Source organism: Gossypium raimondii, chromosome 3 (assembly GCF_025698545.1).
Source record: "Gossypium raimondii isolate GPD5lz chromosome 3, ASM2569854v1, whole genome shotgun sequence".
Classification (NCBI taxonomy): domain Eukaryota; kingdom Viridiplantae; phylum Streptophyta; class Magnoliopsida; order Malvales; family Malvaceae; genus Gossypium; species Gossypium raimondii.
The window spans coordinates 45,267,418-45,280,183 of NC_068567.1; the positions used below are offsets into that span (position 1 = coordinate 45,267,418).

Below are 12,766 nucleotides of genomic sequence, written 5' to 3' on the forward strand. Positions count from 1 at the left end.
ACCTCTATGTCCTTTAGAGCAAATTAGATGTTAGAGATGATGAAAAACTAACCTTGAAAGGAGGATAGAGGAATCAATTTTCTTACATTACCTTTGTGAGACTAAAGCTAGTTCTCTTCACCAGACGTCTAAAATAAGGCTTGAAATGGATTGATCTACTGAAAAAATAATGAACTTTTTAAAAAGATTCAGTTGATTTACAATCACGACCTTTTATTTTCAGGATTTTATGAATTTCACTACCTGGTAATTTATGATGACGACCTTTTACTTACGAGATTTGACAAATCTTGTGGTCTATTGATTTACAATGATGACCTTTTACTTATGGGATTTTACGAATCTCACAGTTTGCTGATTTATGATCATGACCTTCTACTTATGAGATTTTACAAATCCTACGGTCCACTAATTTACGATCATGATTTTCTACATACAGGATTTTAAGAATCTCACAGTCCACTAATTTACGATCACGACCACCTAATTACGAGACCTTACGAATCTCACAATTTGCTAAATTGCAATCACGACCTTTTACTTACGTGATTTTACGAATCTAGGCGTGTTGTGGAAGAAATCAAAACTGACCTTTCTACCCTTCAGATCAAGTTAGATGCTAGCCATAATGAATATTGACGTGTTAAGAAAGAACTCAACACTGACCTTTAAAGAAAGAGGATAGAGAAATATATATTTTTTACATTGCCTTTGTGAAGCTGAAGCTAGTTTTCTTGACCATACGTTTGAAATAAGGCTTAAAATGAATCGATCTACTCAGAAAACAAGGAACTTTTTGTAAAGCTTTAGTTGATTTACAATCACGAGTTTTTACTTATGGGATTTTACAAATCTCACAGTCCGTTAATTTATGATGACGACCTTTTACTTACAGGATTTCTCGATTCTCATGGTTCGCTGATTTACGATCACGACTTTCTATTATGACTTTTTAAGAATCTCACAAGCTGCTGATTTACTACCACAAGCTTCTACTTACGGGTTTTTAAAAATCTCGCGGTCTGCTGATTTACGATTACGACCTTCTACTTACGTGATTTTACGAATCTAGACGTGTTGAGGAAGAACTCAAAACTGACATCTCTACCCTTCAAAGCAAGTTAGAAGCTAGAGATGATTAATATAGGTGTGTTGAGGAAGAACTCAAAACTAACTTTAAAGAAGGAGGATAGAGGAAACAATTTTGTTACATTGCCTTTGTGAGGCTGGAGGTAGTTCTCATCACCATACATTTGAAATGAGGCTTCAAATGGGTCGATCTACTCAGAAAAACAATGAACTTTCTTAAAAGTTTTAGTTGATTTACAATTACAACATTTTATTTTTTGGATTTTATGAATCTCATGGATTGTTGATTTACGATGACGATCATTTACTTACGGGATTTTAAGAGTCTCACAGTCTACTGATTTAAGATCATGATTTTCTACTTACGCTGTACAGCCCAATTTCGCCCTGGGCCTAGGCAGGCCCAATTACAAGGCCCAAATGCCCAAACCTACCCAATACCCAAACCCCAAACAGCAGACCCAATAACCCAAATTAAAAACAAGCCCAAATAAAGAAAAACCTAGCCCAAACCCAAAAACAAAAAAAAAGAAAGAAACAAAGAAACCCTAGCCTCTAACCCTAGCCTCTGTCGCCGCCCTAGCCTCTACCGTGCTAGCATTGCCTCTGACGCCGCGCCACCAACTCCCTCACCTACTCCATCAAACGTCAAATACCTGTAAGAAGGAAGAACACGCAAAAAAGACACAGTAACAAAAATAGACAATGTAACAGGGCTATAAGAGCCGAACTTCATTCTTGTAAAAGAAGAGTCTTTGAAAAAAAAAAGGGAAAAACCGATTCAAAAAAAAAGACAGATTCAAGAAGAAATAAAAGTAACATTTTTATCTTATTTCGTTTTTCATTAATCTTTTTTTTAATTTTTAATTTTTATTTTTTTTCTGTTTGTTCTAAGATATATATATATTATATACGCATATGTAGTAGAAAAATAAAAAATAAAAAATATACCTTTTTTAATTTTTCGACCACTGTAAGGTGGTAGGCGTGATTGCTGCGACCATGAGCCTCACCGCACCAGTCGGAGTTCGAAAGGAGAGGAGACTAGCGGGATTTTTTTGTTGTTTTTTTGGAAGAAAGGCTGAAAATGAGGTTTTAAAAAAGAAATTTGGCTTTTATAATACTATTAAAACGACGTCGTTTTGCTATTAAGGGTCAGGTGCCAAAACGACGCCGTTTTGGCCTTGACCCGCGCGGTGACCCGATCCTGAGGGGAGGATCCGCCTGTTTTCTTTAAAAGGGCTATTTGCGCGCGCGGTCCCTCTGCTTTTGCAGCGCGTTGCAATTTGACCCTTTCCTTCTTTTCTTTATTTTTAATTTAGCCGTATAGTTTTATCGTTGTTTCATTTTAGTCCCGCATAAAGTGATGCGCTGGGAAGGATGGGATATTTCCTTTTTTGGTCCCCTTTCTTTCACGCGCATCCCAAATTAATCTTTTGCTTTATTTTATTCTGATTTCTCCCCTGGGACTTTGTTTTGTTTTCAATCTAATCCATTTATTATTATTATTATTAAGCTTATTATGATTATTATTCTTGTTATTGCATTTATTATTATTACTTTCATTATTATTATTATTTACCCACTTATACCATTTTTAGATTTTGTTATATATATTCATACTAACTTATATATATATACCTTTTTAATTTTTATATATATACGTACTTATATTTTTATATGCTTTAATATCTTTATATATATATATACTTACTTATATATTATTTGTACTTTATACTTTATATATGTATACCCACATATTTTAAATATACATACTTTTTTAAGGCTTTATAATTTATATATATACATAGATATGCATATTTTTATATGTACATACATTCATATATTTTATAATTTATAATTTAAGTACATAGATATACATACATAAATATTGTATTTTTTGTAATTCATATTGTTATCGATTGTTTTATTTGATATTTATTTATTTGCTTATCATTATTTTTATGAAATGTTTTAGTTCTTTTTATTTACTCATTGTTTCATGTATAATTGTTTTTTATGTGTCCTTTTTATTGTTGCTCGTATTATTTTACTTACATTATCATAATTGTCATTCCATTATGTCAATTTTTACCCAGATTTTAAAAAAAAATTAAATAAAAGTAATACTCGGTATTTGGGATCTTCGAGAGAATCGAGCCCTAATGTATTGGGTTCCGATTTTCTTTGTTGAATCTAAATAATCGAGACTACTATTTTTTATAATAAAAAAACATAAATAAAAGCTCATTATCGAGAATTCAATACGTTGTGTCCTAACGCATTGGATATGATACATTGTCTTCTCGAGATGAGGATTTTTCTAAAAAAATAACAAAGGTAATATTTTGCTTTTGGAAATTCGAGAAAACATGCCCTAATGTGCTGGGTTTTGATTTTTTCGTTTGACCAAATAGCCAAATATCCTTTTAAAATTTCAAAATAAGGAAATGTTTTGCGTTTGGGAAATTCGAGAAAACGTGCCCTAATGTGCTGGGTTTGATTTCTCATTTGACCAAATAGTCAAATATTCTCTTAAATCTTAATCCATGTTATTCAAGTTTTTTTAGGATCGTATTTTAAATCTTTTTAAAGTTTTCAGTTTTTCGACGCTAAGACATTAAGTAATCAACTAGGTACCAATTTTGGGCGTATCGAGGGTGCTAATCCTTCTTCATGCGTAACCGACTCTCGAACCCGTTTTTCTGAATTTCGTAGACCAAACTTGTTGTTTTAATAAAATCAAATTGTTTATTAAAAACAACCACTTTTCGAGCTGATCCGATCACACCTCATCAAAAAGGATTGGTGGCGACTCCCGTTTCCGTTTTAATTTTCCAAAACCCAAGTCGACCCTGTTTTCATCAAAAAATGGTGTCAACAGCTTGGCGACTCTACTGGGGACATGAGATTAAGAGAGTCAAGCCACGAGTTGATTATTTTTGTCTTCTTGTCGAAAATTGAAAACTTGGTTTAAATGTACGATCCTTTCATTGCATTTCATCGGTTTTTAGTACAATTTTCATCGTTGTGGTTTATGATTGTTATGTTAGTTTAAGTTTCGGTATCTTTTTGCATTGCATTGCATGACCGTTGGTCACACCCTTTTAGGTGGGAGTGAGAAGCTACTCCTTCGTGAGGTTTTCACCTCCGTGTAGGATAGTGGATCGCTTCCGGGATACATTCGTACCTATGTCTTCGTGAGATTTTCATCTCTGTGCAGCCATAGGGAAATGTATTCCCCTGAACCGAACTCGACCTATATGAGCTTATAATGGGTGAAGATCGAGGAATCTACTGGTTGGGGTACCCTTACTTTAGAGCCAAACCTCATGTAGTAGACCTTAGGACCCCACCCTAGGTAGAACCACTTCGAACCATAGTATTCACCCGGATAGGTGTTCTATTTATTCTTGCTTGCTTTTGCTTTGTACTAATCTGTTTTCTTTTTTTTTGTTATGACTGCATTGCATTTTCATCATAAGGAGGTGTTGATTCACGTTCGATTGTTAAATAGAGAGCTTGTCATAAGGAAATGAGTTTCTTGATAAAATGGATAATAATACGGTTGTCCGAATATGGTCCAAAAAATGTGATAAGAGAAGGATGATAGTTCAATGGAGGACCACACGACCATTGCTCCGTTGCCCCAGAATTCAAGATAACAAAGATTATTCGAGAACTGCTGAACTTTCTTAAAGAGGAGCCAACAAGCATCACGAGGATGAGTGATTAACGACTCGCGGCCCGGATCAAGGAAAAGGGAGATAAAAGAGACATCCCTTTTGAAGAGTTCGTGAGATTTATCTTAACGCGCGAATGAAAAAAAGGATCATTCTCTTGGAACATAAGGGCAAAGTCGTATATATATCCGCTTTATGTAAAGAGATTTGTTTTCTAGTAAAGTTGTTCTAATAGAATTGAACCAAAAATCAACGTCTCTTTTTGCATTCATTTCATGCATCTGCTTTACATATCATTGCATGCATCAAATTTCACTAAAATACCCTAATGAAACGAAATCATTTCAGAGTCAATAGAAACCAACCTACCAAACCAACACCCTTGCGCTACCCAAACAGGAACTAGAGAAATGGAACAAAGGTTGGAAAAATTAGAGCGAATGCAAATACAGATACATGAGCAATTGACTAAATTTCAACAGGAGATGAGAGATCAGATGCTAGAATTACAAAGAACCATGATGAGCCAGTTCAACCGATTGCTAGCTGGAGAAAAAAGGAAGGACCCGATGGACCACTCTGGGTTGATAATGAGGATTTTACTTATTTCCTAGATTGTACTTCGACAAGTGCCCAGGTCCAGCCAGATGGGCGCCTACAAGGGGCACTCTTCACTATCAGATCTCAATAATATCAGACTGGTATAGCAACACCAGTGTGTTGCCTAACGAACCCAAGATCCAATTTGAGGAACAATTTTCCTGTTGCTCTTGATAACCTAACTGAAACAAAGCAGGTGAGGGTGGAGTACCTAGATACTACAAAGGCCCCAAGGAAGAAGGGAAATAAATGGGATAATGCTGGCAAGTATAACAGGGGCCACTTAAAGCCAATCACTATGAGCAGGCCAAAGACAGAAACCACCAGACATCAGAGTCCTTTAGAGCAAAAATCTTATACAAAGACAAATACAGAAAGGCTGCAGTTCACACTTATACCGATGTCATATAGTAAGTTATACCGAAGCTTATTTGATGCACGTGTGGTGTCCCCCTTCTACTTAAAACCTATACAACTTCCGTATCCTAAATGGTATGACATAAACGCACAATGCGACTATCATGCGGGAATTACGGGGCATTCAATAGAGAATTGCACTGCCTTCAAGAAATTGGTTGAAAAACTCATTAACATGGGTGTTGTCAGATTTGATGACTCGTCTAGTGCAAAAAATCCACTACCCAATGGGGTAGATGTGAGGGAGGGAAGGGTATTAGTTATTTCTGATTCAGGAGGAGGCCATGGAAAGACAAGGAACCATTGTGAGTTCCATCACGAGAAGGGGTATGAGACCCAAGAGAGTGAAATTCAAGGCCTTGGCTCCGGGCACGATGGACGACAAGGAGATGAAGCTGTGTGAGGAAATTAAAGAGGAGAAAAACATATACACAATGTTGGCAAGTGTTCACACCAATGACATATGTGAAGACACAAATGAAAAGGGACATTGTTAGATATTCGCCCTTATGAATCTATAGTGTTCTAAGCAATTAAACTGCAGAAGAAACCCCTGTAGTTTTTAGAGCTTATTTAGAGTAATGTTCAGAACATTTTTGTTATTTTTAGCCTAAAAATGATTGAAATTCCTTTGTGAAATAGGCTCATGTCTGAACGTTATTATTCTAATGACATACATCTTTACGATCACTTTTGAGCCAATGTTCTTTCATTCTTTTTAAATAACTATTTCTGAATATTCTTTTAGATTTTCTTCCACATCATTCATTCATTCATAATCATATTGTATAAATAATTATTCATAAATTTATACATTCTTTTATATATTCTTTGGTACTTATTATGAGTCCCCAGATATCAATGACATGAATGACACTGCTACAGACCCAGATTTTCCTCTTGAACGAGGCATGTGTTTAGACGGATCTCATGACTTTGGAAATGACATAGATCGTAGCTTATCTCTAGACTTGGTAAGGAGGGTAGAACAAGAGGATAGACAGATCCTATCTCACAAGGAATCATTAGAAATTGTGAGCTTGGAGAATATTAGAATTGACTTGACCGCAAAGACGAAGCAAGACCTTGTTGAGTTACCTCTAGAGTTCAAAGATGTCTTTGTATGATCATACCAAGATATGCCCGAATTAATAGCTGATAATGAAATCTACACAGCAGCACGTTTTCAAAAATTTGCAGTGAACGATGCGATTCTTCGTCAGGGCAAATGCCTCTCTCGTTGACTCAGCATAGCTTTGCCTATTTGAAGTCGAGCTTCCATCCCTTCAAGATCAAAAGTTTTCTATTGTAGTTTCACCCCAGAAGGCTCTATGAAGGAAATTCGATCAAAGAAGATCATTCGAAAGGGATAACAAGGACTTGCCTAACCCTATGAGTTCAGATTCCATAAAAAAAAGCAAAAAAGAGGGAAAAGAAAAAAGAAAAATCAAAGTCAAAAGCAAAAAAGAAAAATCAATCAAAGTCAAAAATAAGAGAAAAAGAAAAAAAATAGGAAAAGAAAAGAAAAAGGAGAGGTCGAGGCAAAAAACCGCAAATGGCGCTTTGACCAAAGGTGGATTTGAGTTGAAAACCCGAAAAGGGCGACTTAAATTTTGAGCGAAATAGGGCAAGGACATCACCATTATTGAAGACTTCTAATGGGCATTACTTCATTTTTGAGATCATTAGTTACTTTATCAAACGGGTAGAGGCTGTTTCATGCGTCAATGTCATCATATGCCGGTATAGAACTATAGAGAAGATGGTATCATGAATGATAGCACGATAGCTGAGGTCTGTGATCAATTCAAAATCAGACATCACAATTCATTAATGTAATAAATTGCAAACAATGACTGAGACTTACGAGGGTAGGCATGTGAGGTTACCATCTGCCTTCCTCGTTTTTCGAACGGTTATCAGGACTTTGACTGGGGCAACACTGTTTTCTCTGGTTTACAAGACGGAAGTAGTTCTACCTATTGAAGTAGAAATCCTTGTTCTCTGGTTTCAGTTGAGCAAAATGAATCTAATCTGATCAGAAGGAAAAAGACTAAAAGCTATTTAGCGGAGTCAGATGTGCCAAAGGCAAATGATACGAGCCAATGACAAATAGGGTCGTCCCAGAGAATTCCACAAGAGGGCTAGATGTTGAAAGAAGATCCTTCCTCAACGAAAGGATTTTAGAGGGAAATGAATGCCAAACCGGGAATGTCCCTATGATGTAAAGATGACCATTTTTAGAGAAGTACTGATCCTGAGTGAGATTGCTAATCCTATAAAATCGGATCCAGTCAAGAAACACGTCGTTTAAAGAAGAATAAAAGACCAAGGTGAAAACCCGCAAAGGGCATCTTAGGCCAAATGGGATTAGAGTTGAAAACCCGAAAAGGGTGACTCAAATATTGATCAGAATGGGGCATGAGGTGATCAGAGCAATTCAAATTTTGATCAGATTGGGGCATTTGGTGATCTTGTTATACCTGAATCAACAAGAAAGGGTAGGCGACATCTTGGGGCATCGACAAAGCAATGTAGATCTCCTAAACACATGTCAAACTCAGAATGGTCTTCAGAAAGTTTGAACAGAGAAGTTCAAGCTGCGATATCTGGGGCACCCAATTCTCATATTATTTATATCGAATTTGTTGTTCTTGGAATACTTTATTCTTTTCCAAGATATGCATTCCCAATCAATTTCTTTATTATCCTTCTTTACAATTCTGGATAATTTATTCATTTTGAGTTATGCTCAGAACCAGCTTTATTCTTATCCATTGTTATGCCTTTTTTGCAAGCATGTTGCATTGGAATAATGATTAATGGACTAATAAAACTTTCACAAAGGAAGTTTTGCATATTACTCTAAAAAGTTTCTAAATAATATAGGAACCTGAAACAGGACAATTGTTTAGAACACACCAAATTTAAAAGTTGGAAATTTGAGAAGGAAGAGTCTAAATTTGGACTTTCTCTTTGGATTTTGTTGTCAAGTGCATTTATTGAACAAAATGACAAGATGTCGTGTCAATGACAAAGCTTAAATAAACAAGCAAGTAATGATTATCAGCCAATAGGAAGAGGTTACCTCGGAGAAGAGATCATTTATTTGCACATGAGTATGACACCTTGGGAATGGTGTAAGGAACTAGAACGATTCAGGTCCTGTATCCTTGAATTGTGGTAGGAAAGGATTGAGGAAAGGCCACATATTTCTACCCTTGGATAACAGTGGGAGAATGATGGTACAAATTTTGCGCCCCAATGGAGTAAACTTTGAGGTTCACAGTGGGGGCAACCTGGCTAAACGTTTCTTCAGAAAAGCCAATCAAGCAAGAAGGCGTCGTAGCATGTTAGTCACAAAGCCTTAATAAACTTTGAGTAATGACAACCTAAGAGAGATCATTCTCGGAAAAATAAAATTTTGCATTCATGCAAACACCATTGACACATGTCTAGTTAGGAGCATTTGATTCATTTTGATCATGCCATCCTAATCATTAGGCATAATTAGGTTCATTGTACAGGTCATGTTCCACAGAGAACAGATCAATGAAGACAACAAATCTTGCCTTCCTGCATTGACAGTGAAGCAGATCGAAGACACAAACCTTGTCTCTTTCGGTTGTAGCGGAGCTGGTTGAAGACAACAGATCTTGCCTTCCTGCATTGACAGCGAAGCAGATCGAAGACACAAACCTTGCCTCTCTCGGTTGTAGCGGAGCTGGTTGAAGATAACAGATCTTGCCTTCCTGCATTGACAGCGAAGCAGATCGAAGACACAAACCTTGCCTCTCTCGGTTGTAGCGGAGCTGGTTGAAGACAACAAATCTTGCCTTCCTGCATTGACAGCAAAGCAGATCGAAGACACAAACCTTACCTCTCTCGGTTGTAGCGGAGCTGGTTGAAGACAACAGATCTTGCCTTCCTGCATTGACAGCGAAGCAGATCAAAGACACAAACCTTACCTCTCTCGGTTGTAGTGGAGCTGGTTGATGACAACAGATCTTGCCTTCTTGAATCGACATCGAAACGAATCGAAGACACAAAACTTGCCTCTCTCGGTTGTAGTGGAGCTGGTTGATGACAACAGATCTTGTCTTCCTGAATCGACAGCGAAGCGGATCGAAGACACAAGCCTTGCCTCCCTCGGTTGTAGTGAAGCTGGTTGAAGACAATAGATCTTGCCTTCCTGCATTGACAGCGAAGTAGATCGAAGACACAAACCTTGCCTCTCTCGGTTGTAGCGGAGCTGGTTGAAGACAACAAATCTTGCCTTCCTGCATTGACAACGAAACAGATCGAACCCACAAACCTTGCCTGTCTCGGTTGTAGCGGAGTTGGTTGAAGACAACAGATCTTGCCTTCCTGCATTGACAGCGAAGCAGATCAAAGACACAAACCTTGCCTCTCTCGGTTGTAGCAGAGCTGGTTGAAGACAACAGATCTTGTCTTCCTGCATTGACAGCGAAGCAGATCGAAGACAGAAACCTTACTTCTCTCAGTTGTATCGGAGCTGGTTGAAGACAACAAATCTTGCCTTCCTGCATTGACAGCGAAGCAGATCGAAGACACAAACCTTTCCTCTCTCGGTTGTAGCGGAGCTGGTTGAAGACAACAGATCTTGCCTTCCTACATTGACAGTGAAGCAGATCGAAGACACAAACCTTACCTCTCTCGGTTGTAGCGGAGCTGGTTGAAGACAACAGATCTTGCTTTCCTGCATTGACAGCGAAGCAGATCGAAGACACAAACCTTGCCTCTCTCGGTTGTAGCGGAGCTGGTTGAAGACAACAGATCTTGCCTTCCTGCATTGACAGCGAAGCAGATCGAAGATACAAACCTTGTCTCTCTCGGTTGTAGCGGAGCTGGTTGAAGACAACAGATCTTGCCTTCCTACATTGATAGCAAAGCAGATCGAAAACACAAACCTTGCCTCTCTCGGTTGTAGCGGAGCTGGTTGAAGACAACAAATCTTGCCTTCCTGTATTGACAGCGAAGCAGATCGAAGACATAAACCTTGCCTCTCGGTTGTAACGGAGCTGGTTGAAGACAACAGATCTTGCCTTCCTGCATTAACGGCGAAGCAGATCGAAGTTACAAATCCTATCTCCCTGGTCAGTAGTGGAGTAGGTTGGAAATTACAGATCTTGTCTCCTTAAGTAGTAGCGGAGCAGATCGAAGATGGAAAATCTTATCTTCAAGAGTAAGGAAGCAGATTTAAGCCACAAATCCTATCTCCCTGGTCAGCAGTGGAGTAGGTTGGAAATTACAGATCTTGTCTCCCTAAGTAGTAACGGAGCAGATCGAAGACGGCAAATCTTATCTTCAAGAGTAATGAAGCAGATTTAAGCCACAAGTCCTATTTCCCTGGTCAGCAGTGGAATAAGTTGGAAATTACAGATCTTGTCTCCCTAAGCAGTAGCAGAGCAGATCAATGACGACAAATCTTATCTTCAAGAGTAAGGAAGCAAATTTAAGCCACAAATCCTATTTCCCTGAAGTTGCAGTAAAACAAGTTGAAGCTACAAGTCTTATCTCACTGAGGTTGCAGTGTAGCAGACTGAAGATAGTAAATGTTTTCTCGAAGAGCCACAGATCTTATCTCTCTGAAGTTGCAGTAGAGTGGATTACACCATAACAAGTCTTATCTCACTAAAGTTGCAGTATAGCAGACTAAAGATAGCAAATGTTTCCTCGAAGAGCCACAGATCTTATCTTTCTGAAGTTGCCATGGAGCAGACTGAAGCTACTAATCCTATCTCCCTGAAGTTGCAGTGGAGCGGATTAAAATGATAAATCCTATACCTCTGAAGCTGCAGTAGGTCAGATTAAATATATTATAGCAGGTCTTATCTCCCTGATGTTGCAGTGGAATAGACTAAAACCATGAATCTCGTCCCCCTGAAGTTGCTGTGAAGAAGATTGAAGCTACAAGTCAGATCTCTCTGAAGTGCAGTGGAGTGGATCGAAGCAACACAAGCTCCAGTGGACTGGAATGAAGCTACCTGAAGAAGAAAGGCACCAAGAATTCAAGACTTGGCGAGACCGGGCAAAATTAGGCTTTCTTAGTCTTTGTTCTGTTCTCGTTACACGACAACGAGCAAAGAGGGGCAGCTGTACAACCCAATTTCGCCCTGGGCCTAGGCAGGCCCAATTACAAGGCCCAAATGCCCAAACCTACCCAATACCCAAACCCCAAACAGCAAACCCAATAACCCAAATTACAAACAAGCCCAAATAAAGAAAAACCTAGCCCAAACCCAAAACCAAAAAAAAAGAAAGAAACAAAGAAACCATAGCCTCTAACCTTAGCCTCTGCCGCCGCCCTAGCCTCTACCGTGCCAGCATCGCCTCTGACGTCGCGCCACCAACTCCCTCACCTGCTCCATCAAATGTCAAATACCTGCAAGAAGGAAGAACACGCAAAAGAGACACAGTAACAAAAATAGACAATGTAACAGGGCTATAAGAGCCGAACTTCATTCTTGTAAAAGAAGAGTCTTTGAAAAAAAAAGGGAAAAACCGATTCAAAAAAAATACAAAGATTCAAGAAGAAATAAAAGTAACATTTTTATCTTATTTCGTTTTTCATTAATCTTTTTTTAATTTTAATTTTAATTTTTTCATTTGTTCTAAGATATATATATTATATACGATATGTAGTAGAAAAATAAAAATAAAAATATACCTTTTTAATTTTTCGACCACTGTGTCTGATGGCCGTGTGGCCCGCCGACAATGAGCCTCACCGAACCAGTAGGAGTTCGAAAGGGAGAGGAGGCTAGCGAGATTTTTGTTGTTTTTGGAAGAAAGGTGAAAATGAGGTTTTAAAAAGAAATTTGGCTTTTATAATATTATTAAACGACACTGTTTTGCTATTAAGTTCAAAGCAAAGCACGCTGTTTTGGCCTTGACCCATGTGATGACTCGATCCCGAGGGAGGATCCTTTGCTTTTCTTTAAAAGGGCTATTTA

General features: G+C 38.1%; 1 protein-coding gene across 15 annotated transcripts; it reads right to left on the minus strand.

The window, feature by feature from the left end:
* Nucleotides 1–1,281: 1,281 nt before the first annotated feature.
* On the minus strand, nucleotides 1,282–12,315 carry LOC128039808 (uncharacterized). 15 transcript variants are annotated; one of them, XM_052628415.1, is made up of 4 exons: nucleotides 12,100–12,309; nucleotides 9,670–11,797; nucleotides 9,401–9,493; nucleotides 1,282–1,722 (listed from the first exon to the last, which is right to left on the minus strand). In XM_052628415.1, exons 2-4 carry the CDS (start codon nucleotides 10,802–10,804, stop codon nucleotides 1,676–1,678), a joined length of 1,275 nt encoding a protein of 424 aa, XP_052484375.1. In that variant the 5' UTR covers nucleotides 10,805–11,797; nucleotides 12,100–12,309; the 3' UTR covers nucleotides 1,282–1,675. The 15 variants fall into 15 exon arrangements, with proteins under 15 accessions (XP_052484375.1, XP_052484371.1, XP_052484373.1 ...); XM_052628411.1 differs by having other exon boundaries at nucleotides 1,282–1,745; nucleotides 9,401–9,581; XM_052628413.1 differs by having other exon boundaries at nucleotides 9,401–9,581; nucleotides 12,100–12,308.
* Nucleotides 12,316–12,766: the final 451 nt, after the last annotated feature.